The sequence below is a fragment of the Schistosoma haematobium genome, chromosome 1 (assembly GCF_000699445.3).
Source record: "Schistosoma haematobium chromosome 1, whole genome shotgun sequence".
Lineage (NCBI taxonomy): Eukaryota > Metazoa > Platyhelminthes > Trematoda > Strigeidida > Schistosomatidae > Schistosoma > Schistosoma haematobium.
Genome location: NC_067196.1, coordinates 21902820 through 21922181, shown reverse-complemented (window position 1 = coordinate 21922181; position 19362 = coordinate 21902820). Strand labels below are relative to the sequence as shown.

The window sequence follows — 19362 nt, the reverse complement described above, 5'->3', positions numbered from 1 at the left end:
CTGTATTGTCCAGAGTAAACCAATTCACAAATGGACCTTATGCAATATAGGAAATTGACTGAATGTATATATATATATATTATCCATAGGTTTTGTTACCTTCATTTGTTTAACATGAATGCGCGAACTAGTCGAGATAAAAAAACCTACAAATAAACAAATCACAAACAACGTCGTCAGAACTGACTTATGTAGCATTTGTAGAATAACTGGAAGGTTCACTCTCTACATGAAGTAAGCATTGATGTCCTGAATAAGAATGGAAGCTCTGGAATTATTGCCTTCTAGATCAATGGAGACATCAAAACATTCTGAATATGTCGTTTTTGGGCGGCATTCTTCAATCTTTAAACATGGTTATTTACTAATGAATGGTTTTCTTTTTTTTAAATTCATCCTTCAGGTAATCTTGTGTTCAGTTCCAAAGAATCACGAGTCATTCTCAAACAATAAGATTCTATTCACTAGTAATGAGCAATTATCAAACACACAGTGTCTCGCGCCTTTTTCTTGTAAGCAATGTCAAAATCTTATAAAATCAGTGGAACCATACTGTCATCATAATGATTCTTATTTTTCTTCATATATTGCCAAGCAACAAAAGGCATGTGTCCAGTGTATAACTTCCCCTATGAGTAATACTACTCATATCACTGATTTCAATAATTTGTTGCTTCCTACATATTTTTCCAAAAATCAATTTAAGAATGGTATTTATTCTGATCTTAATTATCTATTGAATGATGGTTTATTATTTCCTTCTGTAAATGATCGTGCACTGACAAAGAATAAATCAAACTATCACTATAATCTGTATCGTTCTAATGATCAACAACACTGCCACCATCGACAACAATCGAGACGCCAACAACATCAATCATCAGATATATTCTACTGTCCTCCTAATGATCACAAATTATCTTCTGAGATGTTAACAACAAATTTATCCAGTCCATGTTATAAGAAAGTTTTATTGAATGATAATGATGAGGATAAGATTGAGAAAAAGCCGATATGTTGTCCCTATGCATCGTGTTCACAACAAACACTAATACAACCATCACCATCATTGTCTTCGGCGATATCTTTAGTGCATTTAAAAAATACTGATGGTGATCTTAGGGTTACGTTTAATCATAATGATATTAGTAGCAGAAGCAGTCATGCTGCTGTTACTGAAGAGCAATATGCAACCAGGTTAATGAAACTATCCACTAAAAGGTATGATGATGAGGATCGTTTACATGATACAGTTTATTTGCCTTTATTACTAACATTACAAGGTAATGTTAGTGACCAGTATCATCATAATATGTCTTCATCCTTTACAGGGAAATCAGATCTATCTTCAGATTCTACAAATTATTCTTCATCGTCATCATCATCTTCAACTAGTTTCTCATCTCCATTATCAAGCGCAAGTAATTAATTTACATCATTGAGATTCTTTACTCTTCTCCAGTTTGATGATTCTTGTGTATGTAGCTAATGACGTCCCGGTTCTCGTTCACTTTCTCCTATAATATGTCTGTTATAATTCACAGAAAAAGTTTATTACAAAAACAATTTAATTTGTCTCTTGAAAGTTGCTTCCATACTTTGATCTTATTATATTAGTGGAAAAATGAAAAGGAATTTTATACATCAGTAGGCAAACTTTTTCTAGAAAAAAAAATCCTAATCCTTATTTGTAAACATAAATTCACATACGGTTACTTTCTATACATTATTTTCATCGTTTTTTTTATAGATCATTATTTATTAATGATTGCTTTCAACACTTCTTTTACTCTACAATACACATCAAACATTTTACCGGCCTGATTTGTAATATTTGTCTATTAAATCAAATGAATAAATAATATTATACTTGTTCGGTTATCATAATTTTCTAACATGATATCACATCCATTTTGTGTGTAATCATGAGAGGTATACCATTTGTTAACCAATCAAAACATTTTAAATTACATTATACTATTGACCAATTAACTTCCAGTTTAAGCATGTGTTGACCTGATTGTATTTCTCTCTCATTTTCTATTTGTTGAATTTTTTTAAGGACTGAATCACTTCAAGCAATATATAATTATGAATATATTTTTTTTTAGGAAAATGTTCATATATGTGCAATAGTGGAATTAAATAGCATTTTTATTTTCTAAAACATCTATACAAAATGAGGTAACAGCAGTTATTTTCATTACTGTTTTAATTTTCATTTCATTGTCTATTGCCCTTTCGCTTTATGTAACTTCTTCCTAGAATTGTTGCCTTATAAATTACGATACAATGAACTTTATATGATATGTTATCGAGTTGTTTTGTTTTTCTAAATAGATGTTTAGTAGTGAAAAAAAATACAAAGTTGTTTTGCTTAATAGTTACTAATAATCTTATTACTGTCATTTATGTTGCCACGATCTTCTTTATCATAATTCAGAGTAAAGTACGTTCCTTAAATTATTTATTGGATGAAGTGTTTCCTAGATGATATGAGTACATCGTTTTCTTCTTTTTGATCTAAGAATTTCTAAGGCATAAACCTTACAATCGGTTTCATCGATATGGGTTCACAAATCCTCCCGAATCTTGAAATTCATTATGATTTTATACTACTTTAAACCCTCATCTATTCTTTTCGAACTGTGATGTTGGGTTTGTTACTATTATTACTTTTCTGTCGCTGCGTGGATTTTAAAAGTGTGACAATTCTTCTCGATGTGTATTTGTGCGAGTTCTTGCGTTTCTTCATAACTGACTTGGTGCTTGAACACTGATTACCACGACGTGCAATGCTAACCGGTGTTCGGGATGGTTGGAAAAAAGTTAGGGGCGGCCAAACCAAAATGTGACATCAGTGCTTGAAGACACTAACTTCTAGTCTGAGCCATGTTGGTAGATGCAGACTACTTGGTTGGGGTCCGCGTGACTATCATAATCAATGGTTGGAGACTCTTGATGTCATGGCTCAGAATCGATCATAATGGCGTCGGTGTATACACTTTCTGTCTTCCCTCAAACCGTGAGATTAAAATCGCTTCATATCTTTCTTTCTACGAACTAATTCTTTCTTCCTGTACTATATCCTTATATGCAATTTTTCTTTTATATATTACAACCATTGAATTATCTATGAATTCGTTGTTCATCTTGTTATGCTAATAAGGTGTGGCAACTTGGACTGATGCACATATGTGCCTGGTCCTACGTTGTAGCTGACTGACTGACTCTAAGATTCGTTTTATAGTCACATTATTAATTACACTTACCTTGCCAGTCAGTTATTCATATTCAATGTAGTCTACTACAAATGTACGTTGACCCAGTTTGCCGTAGGAAGTTTACAATGAGGGATGAAATTAACAAGATGAATCATCATTGTCAAATGATGATGATAATTTAAGCATTCAAATATTGTTTGAGAAAAAAGGGATTAATTGGTATGTGTGGATGATTATCGGAATTCTGTGTTTGTATTAATGATGTTATTCAGGAGAACGATGAGGACTTCAAGATCAAGCCATCTGGTTCAGAGAACGAAGCTGTAACAAAATCATCAACTTGAACTACAATTGTTTTACCACTTCAAAACCTATGCTAAATCCAGCAATGTTTAATTGCTGGATGAAACCTATGAATATTGATCATTTTTAAAATTGATCTTTGCAACAACAACAAAGAAATTAATAATAAACTCACATATGAAGACAGTCATTTTTACTCACATATAATACATAATCTTATTAGGACATTTACAGCCAGAGAATTAGAAAGAGATTTTGCAATTTTTACCTGAGCAATTATGTTTATTTTTTTACGGCAAAAAACTGCACTTTCGCTCATTTAAAAAAAGTAATGATGGACAAGAAATATCTGTTTGTTTATTTGCAGTTAGATGATGATCAACAGTATGAAATAATAATAATGCTTGGAAAAAACATAATCCTAATAATAAACAAGCAACGAACATTAGCGTCCTTATACATTATACGCTGGTGAAGTCAATAATCAGGTATTTTGGGTGGGTTTTTTCAAAGACTTTTTGCTTTCTAAAAATTAGAGGGACAGAATCCAATGTATACGACTGTTCAATGGTAATCATATAACCCGTCCTCATTACACAAACACACAGTACCTACATACATGTACCAACATACTAGGAGACTAGAGAGAGGGAGAGAAGATAGAGATAAATAAATCATATGGTAATAAAGATACACAAAAACAGGGACTACATACTACTATTAACATAATATAGGTAGTGGTAGTAGTATGGCAAATTTTGCAAAACCAGTAAATGGAGGATGTATGTGATACAAAAAAAGAAATTACTTCCTTTGAAAGCGGGACACACATAGACACGGGAGCAATAGAGAAGTTAATAACCGAAAAGAGAATATAGAAAATTTTTGTCATAATAGTTTAAAGCTACAAAATGGTTTCATGTAATGTATAACAAAACCACTTTATGTAACTTCTGCATTGTGATTGAAGAGGGAAAATTCAACAACAGAATTGAGTACCGGAGATCTTCATAAATACAAATATATCAATTACTATATATATATATAATAGAAAATGTTTGATCATGTTTCGGTTATCCATTAAAAGAAGAACGATATTCTACGAGGGGTTGGTCAGTGCTAGTACTATTGTCCAGGAATTAATTATGTCTAGCGTAAAGCTGAGTCCATTCACGTGCTTTAATAATAAAGATAAAGCAAAAATGACTAACAAAGAAATATTTACACAAACAATGAATAGAATGTAACAGGGAAGTGATATGTTCACTGAGTGGTGATCAATGTCATGTTTATCTTGTTCTTTTTAGTCCTGATCGAATTCTGTCGACCGATTTGCAATGCGACTCACTAGTCTAGGCGACTCAACGTTGTGTGGACTATGTTGAGATGTTTAATGGCTAGAGATAGCCGATAGAAAACCATGTTGACTACTTGCAACTATAAAATACTGGTACCCTTAGACATGCTTTATAGACAATTAAATATAGTGATTCATATTTTTAAAGTGATGCAGAGTGATTTGTTGTTTTAGCTGCATTTTTGAACCTTTCATTAGGATCGGAGATCTGTGTAGTACTGAGGTTTGTTAGTTTTACGATCAATGTTCTCTGAGTTTATAACTTCGATTTATAGTGAAGACGTCGGTTGTTCGTGGAAAGGAACTTAGTGACCACCCCTGCAACTCAGTAGTCAGCAATAGTGACTCGCCTATGAACCTTAAACTTATTGGTTTTAGCCATAACGTTCTGTAACCGACCTGTTTAGTATAATATGACCTCAATATAGATTGAATGGATGATTATAGGAGAATAACAAGGCCATTATATGAAGGTAGCTGGTTAAGTTGAATATTCCCGGTTCAATAAAACTTTTAAAACCATTTAGTTCATCAATAAATAATCATTTTGTCAACTTCACTAATTTATGTCAGTAGTTAGTTTGATTGAATTAGCTATCTTGATAATTAGCAGTACAAATCATTAGTTGTGTAGTAATAGGACATCAAGGCCCCCAAATGCCCTGGTATGGCCGAGAGCGAGGTGGGTTCGCCCTCCCTCTCGAAATACTCTCACACGGCCGCGCGTATACAGCCTCTGCCAGGAAGTCCTACTCACTGCCTTCTCGTGGCGGGGGTGTTGTTTACGAAAATGAGAGGACGAAAAGCGAATGTCCGGCGCTTTAACCAGATTCCAAATCAATGGTGCACATGGGCACCAGTATCTTGCGGGAACAAATGGCGCATGAACCAATTTTCGGTCACCGGCTACCATGGGACTGCATCTCCTTACGATGCTACACTGCCTTGTGGGTTAGACCTTTAGGTCAAAGGCTCGGGGTGTGGCCCCCTAAGATAACCACCTGCTTCGGTCTGGGCACCCGGGCAGTATCGCAGCCCACACGCAATTAATGAACTGAACTGTCTATGATCATGGAAACTAATTCTCTTGCTTCGACGAACATTCAAATGATTCAATTATTATTATTGCTATTATTATTATTATTATTATTACTGTTATTATTTACTACGTCATTATTCACCCTCTTTTATTCCTACTCTGTCTATACTTATTTTTTTCGACTTATACAACAGCTCGTCTATGGTGGAAATTCAACTGTATCTAAACGTTCTCGAGTCACTGTCCGGTTGAAAATTGTATGTTACAACCGAATATGAGTACTGAAGCAGTTTTTCTGAAACCACGTGCGCCATTCAAACTGGCTGCCTTCAACGTTCGCACATTTATGCAGGTCGGACAACAGATAGGGCTGGCTATGTCTTTAGAAAGTCTTAATATTGATGTTTGTTGTCTATCCGAGACCCGTATTCAAGACTCTGGCGAAGTACTACAAATTCGATCTCCATCTGTCGCTTCAAAAAGCTTGTTTTACGTGCGCTTATCCGGGGACCCTGTGGCATCTTCGTCTGGTCTTGCTGGCGTTGGTGCCGCACTAAGCGCTAGAGCTGAGGCAGCACTAATCGATTGGATCCCCATTAACAGTCGGTTATGTGCTGTTAGATTAGAAAGTTCCATCAAAGTGAGAAGAAATCGGCGTGAGAAACGATGTCTCTCCGTCATCTCCGCCTATGCCCCGACAGATTGCAGCCCGGATGCAATCAAGGATGAGTTTTACCACCAGTTATCTGTTCTTCTCCAGAAAGTACGTTCGACAGATATTGTAGTACTAGCCGGAGACTTGAATGCTCACGTCGGGCGTCTAGGCACAGAAGAGAGTCGTTTAGGTGGCCGATGGGGACTCGTTGGTCGCAGGTCAGATAACGGGGACCGTCTACTGCAACTTTGCACAGACCACAACCTGTTTCTGGCTAGCACTAACTTTCGGCTTAGTCATCGCCGATGTGCCACCTGACGTCCTCCCTCTGCATTTCAAGCCTGAACTCAGATTGATCACATCGCGATCAGCTACCGCTGGCGTGGTTGTGTACAAGACTGCCGCTCCTTTCGGAGTACCTATCTGGATTCTGATCATGCCTTGGTCTGCGCCAATCTTACCTTACTTTTCAGTGGCCAACGAAGTGACCGCCACCAAAGGATTGATGTCAGCAAGTTGGTTGCAACTTCTGTTGCAAGTAAGTATCGAACCGAGCTAGCTTCTAGGCTAGCTACCATATCACCGAAAAGTATAGATGAGCATTGGTTGCAATTGCATGACGCCATGAAAATGGCGGGTACAGTCAGTTGTGGGTTTGCGAAACGTCCCGCTTATAAGCACTGGGTTTCTTCAGGTTCCTTACAACTCATTGAAGCCCGTCGGTCTACTCCGGGTGACCGTGAGTTTGTCCATAAACGAAGGTTGTTACGTAGTGAAATTGGGCAAAGCTTGCGTAAGGACCGAGAAGCCTGGTGGTCGGAGCGTGCTAATGAGCTGGAAGCAGCAGCTGCATGTGGTAACTACCGGAAGCTCTTCCAACTCATCCGAGCCACTGGCAGAAAGAAGTCTGGTGTGAGCGAAACTATCTGCGAGGATGATGGGATGCCAATCACTAACATCCATCGACGTCTTGGACGATGGGCAGAATTTTTCGAAGGGCAGTTCAACTGGCCTGCTGCTCCGGCAACATCGGTCAGACTGTCCTGCCCTCCATGGCCGGTGACGACTGATCCACCAAATGAGGCGGAAGTCCGCAAGGAACTCCAACTCTTGAAGCGTTACAAATCACCTGGCCCAGATGACTTACCTCCGGCTCTTTTTAAAGATGGTGGTGACTTTCTGGTTAAGGAACTGACTACGTTGTTTACAAAGGTTTGGGAGCTAGAGAATGTAACAACGTCATGGAATGAGTCGATAGTTGTCCCTATTTTTGAAAACGGTTCACGTCGTTTCTGTAACAACTATCAGGGGACAAGTCTACTTCCGATTGCCTCCAAGCTATTGGCTTCCGTCATACTTCGTAGGTTGTTCAAAACCAGAGAAAGATTGACTCGCGAGGAGCAGGATGGGTTTCGTTCAGGTCGAGGATGTAGTGATCATATCTTCACCCTCCACCAAATTTCAGAACACCGTCATACTTATCACAGGCCAACAATCGTAGTGTTTCTCGACATCAGGGTTGCCTTCGATTCGTTGGACAGGACTATTCTCTGGGATGGTCTATTGAAGAAGGGTGTGCCTGAGAAGTTCATTAACACCGTAAAGGCCCTATATACAAACACCTCAGACAGAGTGAGGGCATACAACCACCTCTCTCCATTGTTCCATTCGAGCAGTGGGGTTAGGCAGGGTTGCCCAATCTCACCATTCCTCTTCAACTTTGCCATCGATGACATTCTGGAAACAGTTCTGATGGATGTAAGTAATGGTGGTGTGGATCTGTTGCCTGGAGAAAGACTTCTCGACCTTGATTATGCGGATGATATTGTCTTACTGTGCGATAATACCCAAGCCATTCAATCCGCACTTAATCAGTTGGCAATCAGTGTCCGTAGGTATGGTATATGCTTTGCACTTTCGAAGTACAAAGTACTTCTACAAGACTGGCAGGATTCTAATCCTGTACTCACTCTGGATGGTGAGCAGATAGAAGTAGTCGAGAAGTTCGTGTATCTAGATAGCGGCATAAGTGCTAGTGGTGGCGTGAGTGGTGAGATCAATCCACGTATAGTGAAAGCCAGAGCGGCTTATGCCAATCTGGGTCATCTTTGGCGTCTTCGTGACGTTAGTCTGGCTGCAAAAGGTCGGATCTACAACGCGTCGGTGAGAGCAGTTTTGCTCTATGCTTGTGAAACCTGGTCTCTCCGAGTTGAGGATGTTAGATGACTCTCTGTGCTTGATCGTCGTAATCTCTGAAGGATTGCTGACATCCAGTGGCAACACCATGTTAGTAATGCACAGGTTCGGCATCGTGTGTTCGGGCACAGAGATGATAATGCAATTGCTGCCACCAACTTGAAACACCGACTTCGGTGGCTTGGACATGTTCTACGAATGTCGTCCCAGAGAATTCCACGTCGTGCATTATTTGCCGACGCTGGGACTGGTTGGAAAAAGCGGAGAGGTGGTCAGTGTATGACATGGTGTCGTGGTATGAAAGAAAGCTGCAAAGGGCTGGCTTGTGTTGGTCCTTCACGACTCCCTGGTTGGGGTCCGAGAGATGGTGCAACACAGTGGCTGGAGACGTTATCAGATATGGCTCAGGATAGAAGCCAGTGGCGATCATGCTGTAACCTTCTTTTACTTTCTTCATAAAACGTGGTTGTATCTTCCTTAACAGAAAGATTTCTTCTGATTGTACCCTTCTGTTCCCCTACTATTACTATTATTATTACACTACCTTACACCAATCTCTTCGTTATTGTTTTTTTGTCTTTTTTTATGTTCCCCACTTTTTTTCTTTTTCTTAAATTCTCATTGTTTTGTGTGGCGCATATATATTTGCCGCACTTCTGTACCAATATATATGTGTTCAAATAAAATAATATAATAAAATAGGATATCAAAACATTTTTAAACATGATCATATTCTCTTGACTGTTATTATATGAATCTTTTTTATTTATAGTAATTATTTTAAAAACTTACTTACCAGATACAAATTCGTGTACCTGATTTTAGGTCATACTCTAAATGTTGATGACTATCAATACTACCCAACTGATTAAACTTAAGTAATTGGAGCGAGATTCGAACTTGAGACTTATTGGCTTAGTAATTTAGTGGCCACCATTCAAAATAGTTTAAATAATAACAAAGACTTATTAATATCTCACATAAGCCGACCTTTAGCAAGAGCTTCTGATTCATTTTGTTTCCAATGTGATGCAACTTCACCGTCCAGTGGATCTTCAGGATTTGGTGCACTTAACAATGCTTGAATAGACAGTAGAACAGTGCGTATTTGAAGAGCAGGACTCCATTTATCTGGATAAATGGAGGAAAAATTAGAAAAGGTACAACCCAGTGCCGATATTTATAAAATCAATTGCAGATAACATTAGACTTAATGAGAATATATTGTATCAAGTTTCGCCAGTTCAAATTAATATAGAGAACGAAGAAATTAAACAGGATAAGGAAAATATTATTCGCAGTAGATGGTTAAACATAGCTGATAAGGCTTAAAAGGAACAAATAAAATAGAAGGATTACAAATGTGGAATGACACTGAGATCAAGACTTAAAGGAAAATAGAGTTAGTCAACCATACGCCATGTCGAACCAGGTACATATGTGAGTCGCCTTAAGTTACTGCACTATATTGGCACAATTGGGTGAAATTACCTGTATGAGTACTAAAGTAGTAGGCGTACACTACTTGGTTGAAATCTCTGTGATTATCGTGACCAATGGTGAAACATTGCTTATAACTGACTAATATGTCGACAGTTTTCAGAACGACTAGGTTAAGTATGGTTATATTACGTAGTAAAATAAACCTCATTCTACTTAGAGGTTTCAAAGTATACTCATGTTAGTAATAATTTTTTTCACATCAAATTAAATAGATACACATGAGGTATTTCTCCTTAAAGACGGTTACATAACGGTGAATTTAAAAATGCGCAGGTTTAGAATTAAGATATTATATGGAATTAGATAGAGGGAAAAAACAAGTGTAGCGGAAAGACAGATTTTTAGATTTTCTTGATCTATTTATTTGTAGACATCCAATTACTTAAGACTACTTCGTTGTTTTGAAATCAACAATTAAAAAATTTATCAGTTAGTAAATAGCGTTCGGCAAGAAAGTCTTGTATTTGTTTGATGCATTCTTGACTGCATTTTACCGCTGTTCTATTTTAATAACTTAAGAATATATAAGGCTGTCGCATATACGGGCTACCTTAAATTATTTCATCCATAATTTGAAGTGGAAAACTAATGTGATTTTTTACGCCACTTACCTGCAATTGTACAGTGCATAACTATGAGGAAGATATCTCATGAGTAAGAGGTAATCAAATATTACCTAAATTCGATTATCACATTTTACAACTACACTAATATCAGGCGGTGGACTGTGACCAATGGTTGAAGGATAACAGATAGGTGGATTATCACCAGCAACAGTCTACAGACGTCAACAGACTCTGCTGTGATGATACAGAATGAAGTTGGTAATTGACTTAGAAAGACTAAAAATAGGATTCAACTGATGAGAGCCAGATGGGAAATGATACCAAAGAGAGATTTCATGTCCTAGAAAAGTGTATAAACATTTTTGTGATATTTGGCTTTATAGCATTGTTATATAGAATAATAGTTATTTACATATTAAACGCAAAGAACAAATAGGGGCTTATTACTTTCTTATGAAAGCGTGCATTAGTGCAAAAAACCTAAATCTGATAACGATATTATTACTTGTTTGATTGATATGATTTGTTTATATACAAATTAAAGAGTTGCATTCATTCTGTTATCGTAAACTGAGATACTCAGTTAATAGAGTGATGTTACTTTCAAAATATGTAATTGACCAGAAACATCTGTGATTCATTTCTTTAATGATCAGACAATTGAAGACGATTTAGTCAATAAAGATACTGACTGAATGACGTACAGAGTTTTCACTTTTACGGTATGACTGTTATATGAGAAATACCTTACTGACCCCACACCCCAGTACAGTTAGAAGTGCGATTTCACCTTTAGACCTTAGGCCGCTACTTTCAACAATACCATTCTTCAACTGCCCTGCTTGGCATAGTAGAAACTAAGGGAAGTGTTCCAACCAATATAGCTCGACTGGGTCATTACAAAAGGAAAACACAACCACGATATCAAGGAAAAGCTACCGTTGGGAACACGCGACGACGAAACAATTAATTTACAGAACTTGGGTTTTGGAAACTGTTAGCGGGACACAGACTGGATTAAACCATGCTCAATGTATGATTATTTCGGTGCACGTTGATTGGCTAATTCTTATCAAATCAGAGTTAGTCAATACTTAGTGAACACTTTAGAAATCTTATGTGAAAAACTATAAATATACTAACGTTTTCCCTATTGTGCTTCTTACTTCCATCTATATATATATATATATATATATATATATATATATATATATATATATACTGAGATGGACAAAACCTGTTGTTTAGATATAGAGACAGTTGCTTTTAGCAAATAAGATGCGATAGGAGAGTTTATTAGAGAATAAAAATATAAACAAAATATTACTACTTTAATTTACCTTTAAGAATGTCAAGACAAATTCTGCCGAGGCGATCAATATTTGGGTGATATAATTTGGTTGTAAACCGGACCTTAGGTGCAGTCATAGGATATTCTTCCGGAAGGAATAATTCCAAGTCGAAAATACCTCCTTCGTATGCGCTATCTTTCGGTCCATCTATGGATACCAAAAAGTATCTTGCGTTGTTTTCATCTGGTACCGCTTTTATGCCATCACATGGATCCTGGATAAGTTTTTGAGTTTCCTACAGTTCATTACATTAAGTTATATGTTATTAACATACTTTGATTATCCTCTTTGGGAGTGATGACATTAGCAGTCAATAAGAACCGGAACTATGGAGTAGTCAACAATAATTGAAAAGCTTCATATGTAAGACCATTTTATGATTTTATACGTTAGAAAAAAGCAGACACTGAGTAATGTATAGTGAAGAAAACTAACCATAACTATGTACTTACGACTGTTATTTTTACAACGAGTACAACGTGATACAGATATATGTGTATTCAGACAAAATAGCTCTTAGTATTATAATTTTATAGAAATGACTTTCTCAAAACAGTACCTATCAATAAATTTATTCAGGTTGTTTAATTTTTACAAGACCAGTTAAGATTAACTCTTTCATCAGATGCCTGAGTCACACAACCGTCTTGCGCCGGTACAAAATCACTGTACCGACTTGTCTGTCAATATGACGGCTAATTACACTATTCGGTTGCTTGGAAAGATATACCAACAGCTGTGTAAACATCAGTGACATCTATTAGTGATTTAAACCAAAGGGTTACGAAAAACTAATGGATTTCTACTAAGTCTATTACACTGATGGATTCTCGTAAACTCATCTCCCATCAGGCTCTGAACACGATGAAGAACGAAAACAAAAGGCTAAGGAACAACCGTGAGCAGTGGTGGGCAATGGAGGTAAAAGGCAGCGGCAGTACTTAACAGAAGATAGGTTTTCAGACTAATGAAAGAAACTGGGATTAAGAAGTCAAGTGAAAGTGAGATGATCTCAGAAGAAGACGACACTCTTATCTGCTCTCAGCCCAGACGTTTAAAACGATGGGCGGAACACTGTAAGGAGCAGTTCAGCTTGCCTTCAGCTACCCTACAACTACCCATCATTCCCAGGCAGTGTGAATGGAACATTGAAGTAGGTCCCCCGACTCTAGCTTAAGTTCAAAAGGCTGGTTCAGATGGATTGGTTCTAGAGGTCGCCACGTCAGACGATGTTTCACTTTATGTTTAAAGTTGGTGTTCACCAGTCAGTCGGCTACAACGTAGGACCAGGCACATATGTGCATCAGTCCAAGTTGCCACACCTTATTAGCACGAGATGAACAACGAATTCATAGATAATTCAATGGTTGTAATATATAAAAGAAAAAATGCATATAAGGATATAGTACAGGAAGAAAGAATTAGTTCGTAGAAAGAAAGATATGAAGCAATTTTAATCTCTTAGTTTAAGGGAAAATAGAAAGTGTATACACCGACGCCATTATGATCGATTCTGAGCCATGACATCAAGAGTCTCCAAACCATTGATTACGATAGTCAGACGGACCCCAACCAAGTAGTCTGCATCTACCAACGTGGCTCAGACTAGAAGTTAGTGTCTTCAAGCACTGATGCCACATTTTGGTTTGGCCGCCCCTAACTTTTTTCCAACCATCCCGAACACCGGTTAGCATTGCACGTCGTGGGAATCGGTGTTCAGGCATATGTAACACGTGGCCCAACCATCTCAGTCGATGAAGATTCACAACCTCATCAACTGATTTACAATCATTCCCTAATACCCTGAGTCTAACCTCACTATTACTTACCCGGTGATCCCAGCAGACGCCAGCAATATTTCTAAGGCATCTGTGGTCAAATACTAATAGCTTACGAGTATCTTCGACTCTTGATGGCCACGTTTCGCTGCCGTAAAGTAAGACAGAATGGACTGCCGCGCAGTATACTCGTCCTTTTATTGATAGACGGATATCTCGCCTTCGCCATTGGTGACGTAAGTTGGCAAAAGCCAAACGAGCTTTTCGAATCCGTGCTGAGATTTCGTCCGATACCAGCCCATTAGGGCTGAGCAGACTTCCAAGATAAGTGAAGTTGTCAACGCGTTCGACTACTTCACTCCCTATCCTTAGTTCAGGTGTTGACGCAGACCAGTCCTGAAGCAACAACTTGCATTTCGACAGAGAGAAGCGCATTCCAAACATTCTGGCATTGTTGCTTAGTGTTACCAAAAGACTCTGCATTTTGTCAGCGTCTTCACCAAACAGGACTATGTCATCCGCGTATTCTAAGTCGATAAGTGGACCTCCTGGATGGAGATCAATACCCGAGAATTCAGTCGACGAGAATGTTATTTCCATCAGTAGGTCTATGATGAAGTTAAACAAAAATGGAAGAAGTTGACAGCCTTGACGGACACCACTTGAGGTTACAAAATCAGATGACATTTCGCCATAAGCTGTGATTCGACTAGTAGTGTTCGAGTAAAGAGCCTTTACAAGATTTATGTACTTCTGAGGTACGCCTTTCAATGACAGACACTGCCACAGAATCTCGCGGTCTACAGAGTCAAGTGTTGCTTTTAAGTCAAGAAAGACCACCATTGTCGGATGCCGATAAGTATGCCTGTGTTCTAGAACCTGACGAATGGTGAATATGTGGTCGATGCAGCCACGACCAGTTCTGAAGCCAGTCTGGTTTTCTCGTGTTTGCAGTTCACGAGTCTTAGTTAGGCGTCCGATAATTATCGAGGCTAGTATTTTAGATGCTATATTAGTTAAACTAATCCCTCTATGGTTGTCGCAGAGTGATTTTGACCCTCTCTTGTATATTGGGACGATAAGTGATTGTGACCAGTCAGATGGGATAACGTCTAACTCCCAGATCTTAGCTAAAATATTAGTCAACCTAATCGCTAAAATTGGACCACCATCCTTAAAGACCTCTGGAGCCAATCCATTTGGACCAGCTGCTCTTCCTCGTTTCAGATTAACTATAGCCTTTTGAAATCCAGCTAGAGTTGGGGGACTTACTTCAATGTTCCATTCACACTGTCTGGGAATGGAGGGTAGTTGTAGAGTAGCTGAAGGCCGAATGAACTGTTCTCTAAAATGTTCCGCTTATCGTTCTAAACGTCTGGAATGGGAGCAGATGAGTGTCGTCTTTTTCCGATGGCGCAAGATTCTAGTCTAAGCCAAAGAAGCCTGTTTTCCTATCTGACACGAGGTTTGAACATTAAAAGCTCCAAGATGTAGTTAGGAGCGTGGTTTTAGTAGAACGTAAGTCATTAGCATTGGTGGAGCTTGGTGATAAAGATAAATGGGAAGGGTTAGTCGTGAGGATAGAATAATTATTAAGAGGTGAGGGATGGAATTCGATTGCCGATAAGATGATCTGGGGTGATGATAGAGGTATGAGAGCGATTGTCATTTCCTAGTTACCTACACCGTGGGAAGATATTTCTTCACATTGGACCTGAAAATGAGACTGAATTAGTGGTGGTCTTAGCGACTCGGGAGTCACTGCAGAACCCAAGGGACAACTACTTAAGGCCGGTCACGTACGAACTTTTCTAGGGAAGTTTTCGATGTATTAGCTCCACTCTTCAAAAAGTCTTATCGCCGGAGACGGAAATCCATGGGGTAATGTGAGGTGAGATATTTTTAAAGTCAAACTTTTCTAACCCCTTCCATCCGTTGTGGAGAGGCAGCCTCGCTAAAGATGTTGGTTGTCCGAGGAAAAAACCTTACTGTTGTTACTTTCTTGTACAGCCAGCGGTACGACTTCGCCCTTGGGTCGCTGTTTTTAGTCTTACCGTTCTCCAACCGGTTTTCTCGGGATGGTAAGACCTAAAGGAATATTTGTTTCAGCTAATATAGCTCGATTGAGTCATCAGGATAGCAAGCTCAACCAACACGTTAAGGTAGCAGCTACAGTCGGGAAATAGAATCATAACTACAGCAAAGCAATACAGTACAGCCTCCAAATGCCCTGGTACGGCCGACAGCGGGGAGAGTCCGCTCTCCCTCTCGAAATACTCTCACATGGCCACGCGTATATAGCCTCTGCCAGGGAAGTACTACTCACTGCCTTCTCGTGGCGGGGGTGTTATTTACGAAATTGAGAGGACGAAAAGCGAATGTCCGGCGCTTTAACCGGGTCGGTGCGCATGGACGGTCCACCTAGGGGAGTTGGAAAACCCTGATTCCAAACCAATGGTGCACATGGGCTCCAGTATCCTGAAGGAACAAATGGCGTATAAACCAATCGTTGATCACCAGTTACCATGGGACTGCATTTCCTGACGTTGCTCCACTGCCTTGTGGATCAGACCTTCAGGTCGAAGGCTCTGGGTGTCGCTAAGAAAACCACCTACTTCAGTTTGGGCACCCGGGTAGTATCACAGCCCTCACACATATCAAATGAGATTTGTGTGGCGCATATGTATTTGGTGCCTACTTGTAACAATATCTATGTGTTAAAATAAATAAATAAACGGTGAAGAAACCTCTGACGCTGCTAACGAGATTGAGTCACTAACTAGTGCTTTTGGCCACATGTACCTATCACTTGTCAGACGCCAGATGGACGATAATTAACCTGAAGAAACAAAGCAACGATTCGCAGTGGCAAACTGTTTTTAAGTCATCAAACAGATAGACAGGGGTACCCTATATTTCCTTTAACTAAACTTAGTCTCAATCTTGAAAAACAAGTTCAGAGCTAGAAACTGACTTTACATCATGAAACACGGATGGTGGAGTGTAGTATGGCGAAGTACAAAATACTTTAATATATTTGAATTGAAAGTAAACCATAAAAAGTATGGTACAAACATGCGTCAAATTGCGTAGTAGTATGAAGAGATTATACTATCTAGTAGTAGCTGATATGGCAAATTATTTTTACATTTAATCACACCAGCGTGAAATATTCTTTGAATTAATCGTGTTCTCAGTCATCGTCAAAATGGAATTTGACACGAACATGAGTTCGAATGTATGCAACGTGACCTATCCCATAGATACTTTGTACAGGTTATTGACAAAATTATCTGGACTGACCAAAACCGTTTGAAAGTGACGAAGTTAATTAAAAGTTATATAAAATCATAGGTTTATCATTTTAAATTAGCTCCAATAAATATGACACTACGGTAAACCGAGACTAGACACATATGAGCTGTTCACTTTTGCTTTTCCAACAATTATTTAACACTCAATCCTCTTATATGCCAAATAAATGATAAAAAAGACAGGATATATTATTAAATATCTGCTAATTAATTTTCTGTTTCTTAGTCGAATTCGACATCTGTATGAAGATAATTCAACCCATAAATACTTTATATCGAATCCAGTCATCACCTGATACACTGAACTGAAGCTTAGTTTAGTAGACGGAACAATCTAGTCAACTAGATAAATCCAAGTTTGAGTTAATACATTAACAACTATGAAGCACTAACTGTGATTGTTCTTTCGCGACCTCCAAATTGTTATAGGTGGTAGAGATGAGATCAAGTGGTTTTATTCAACCCCAGCTAGCTTAAAGAGATAATTATTGATAGTTATGTAACCACATTATAAGAATAAACACGGAGATTTTGGTAGGGAGAAAGCTACCAGCAACATTTACAAACTTGTGATATCTTCGTGTCAATTAAGTGGGATACAAGGTCAAAATTATTAAAGCAAACTAGTAGTGCAAGAGAAGCCGTTTTTGATTTCACTGTATTGGGCATTTTATTATGACACACCTGTAAATTTTCTGTGTAACAACAGATTTTTCTGGATGCGTTAGGAGCTGGATTAATTCTACAGTTCATTATGGATGATCTGCCAGTGACCAACATTAACAAGGTACTAAGTGAAGACCTGGAACTCCATGCAATCTGTTTATCTCGATCTCTGATTGTTCGAGACAATAGGAAAGGAAATCCTCATGCGATAAGTACAGTAATTAATCTTACTAAAATACTTCAGACTTGGTTTATACAACCACCCGACCCTCTAGTAAAGCTCGAAAACAGAAAACTGGCGAAAGCCAAACATACTTCAAATTCGGTAGTGGATGGACTAATGAAATCTTTACTCTTAGAAAAAATTTCAGAACAGTCACTCAATTGCACTTATATTTCCCAAAATGATAGCGGGATTCAACTCTCAACAATAGTTTTGTGATATTCGTCACTGCAAGTTATGTCGGAAACTATCCAAACCAATAAAGGCCTTTTATTTGAATACTGTTAGCCGAGTCAAAGACTACGGTGAATCCCTACAAAAGTTCGTTGGGTCCGATGGTGTTCACTAGAGCTGTTCACGTCCACAATTTCTACTCAATTTGATCACAACAGTGAGTCTGAAAGTATCCCTTTCTTCGTCTGGCTTAGGGGGTTGGTATATTTATTGTAGAATTATCGGCACAATATCAGTTTTATTCGACAGGGACACAGATACAATATAACTTTTAAAATCATCTAAAAAGGAATGCTGGGAAGCATCTTCCAGTGAGGGCAAGAGCCTGCTTTGGGATTAGTCTGAGTCTAGTCATAAAGAGTAAAGTAGATGATCATGTTATATTTGAAGTCTTACCATCCATGGAGGATTGGTGCCCGACAAAACTTCAGTGCATACTAAGAAAGCTCGTCTGGCTTTTACAAAATTGCGCTACCTGTGGCACAGACAGAACGTGTGCCTGCCGAATGGTATTAATAATACTGAAACGCATTAGTGATCTATTGCTGTAAAGATTGTGGGCGATATGATCATATCGCCATCTATGGTCCCAGTACAGTACCGTTATCTCAAGTTACTCTCTGTGGAACCATAAAAACCCAAAATTACATAACACGTGTATATAAAATTAGCGGCCAGGTGTAAAAGAAGTCATTCTCAGCGGCTCATACGAACCAAGAATATTGCTAAACAGTTATACCAAATTCACCAGCCACACCCGCGACACTTTCAAACTGCACCGCGCTTTTTTTCCGCGATCTTGAACGTCCTGAATGAAGCCGGCATTCCATATTTGAAGTGCTAAAAGTCGGTTGCGTACCTGTATACTAGCATGCTTCTCAGATGTTAGTATACTTACACAGTCTGTTGACGTCTAAAAACCAACAACATAAACTATGTGCTTTGTCTTTTT

General features: G+C 38.4%; 2 protein-coding genes across 4 annotated transcripts in view; one reads left to right on the top strand and one right to left on the bottom strand.

Annotated features, from left to right (window-relative positions):
- MS3_00005001 (uncharacterized protein) overlaps window positions 1-1429 on the top strand; it is a gene marked incomplete at its 3' end in the record, with an annotated part of 23490 nt that extends 22061 nt beyond the window's left edge. Inside the window, exon 9 of the mRNA XM_012937912.3 lies at window positions 404-1429. Within this exon, the coding sequence (XP_012793366.2) occupies window positions 404-1429 (1026 nt within the window). The remainder of the gene's footprint in view (window positions 1-403) is intronic.
- Window positions 1178-19362, bottom strand: UBE2N_1 (ubiquitin-conjugating enzyme E2 N). 3 transcript variants are annotated; one of them, XM_035733847.2, is made up of 6 exons: window positions 18886-19362; window positions 18807-18847; window positions 12470-12521; window positions 12184-12430; window positions 9765-9905; window positions 1178-4704 (listed from the first exon to the last, which is right to left on the bottom strand). In XM_035733847.2, exons 3-6 carry the CDS (start codon window positions 12497-12499, stop codon window positions 4667-4669), a joined length of 456 nt encoding a protein of 151 aa, XP_035586139.2. In that variant the 5' UTR covers window positions 12500-12521; window positions 18807-18847; window positions 18886-19362; the 3' UTR covers window positions 1178-4666. The 3 variants fall into 3 exon arrangements, with proteins under 3 accessions (XP_035586139.2, XP_051073411.1, XP_051073410.1); XM_051212992.1 differs by adding an exon at window positions 10889-11183 and having other exon boundaries at window positions 1178-9905; window positions 18807-19203; XM_051212991.1 differs by having other exon boundaries at window positions 12470-19203.

What these genes read in the sequence shown, in the direction of transcription:
- UBE2N_1 (XM_051212991.1), bottom strand. Translation starts at nt 14,816, where the DNA reads ATGGTGGTCTTTCTTGACTTAAAAGCAACACTTGACTCTGTAGACCGC.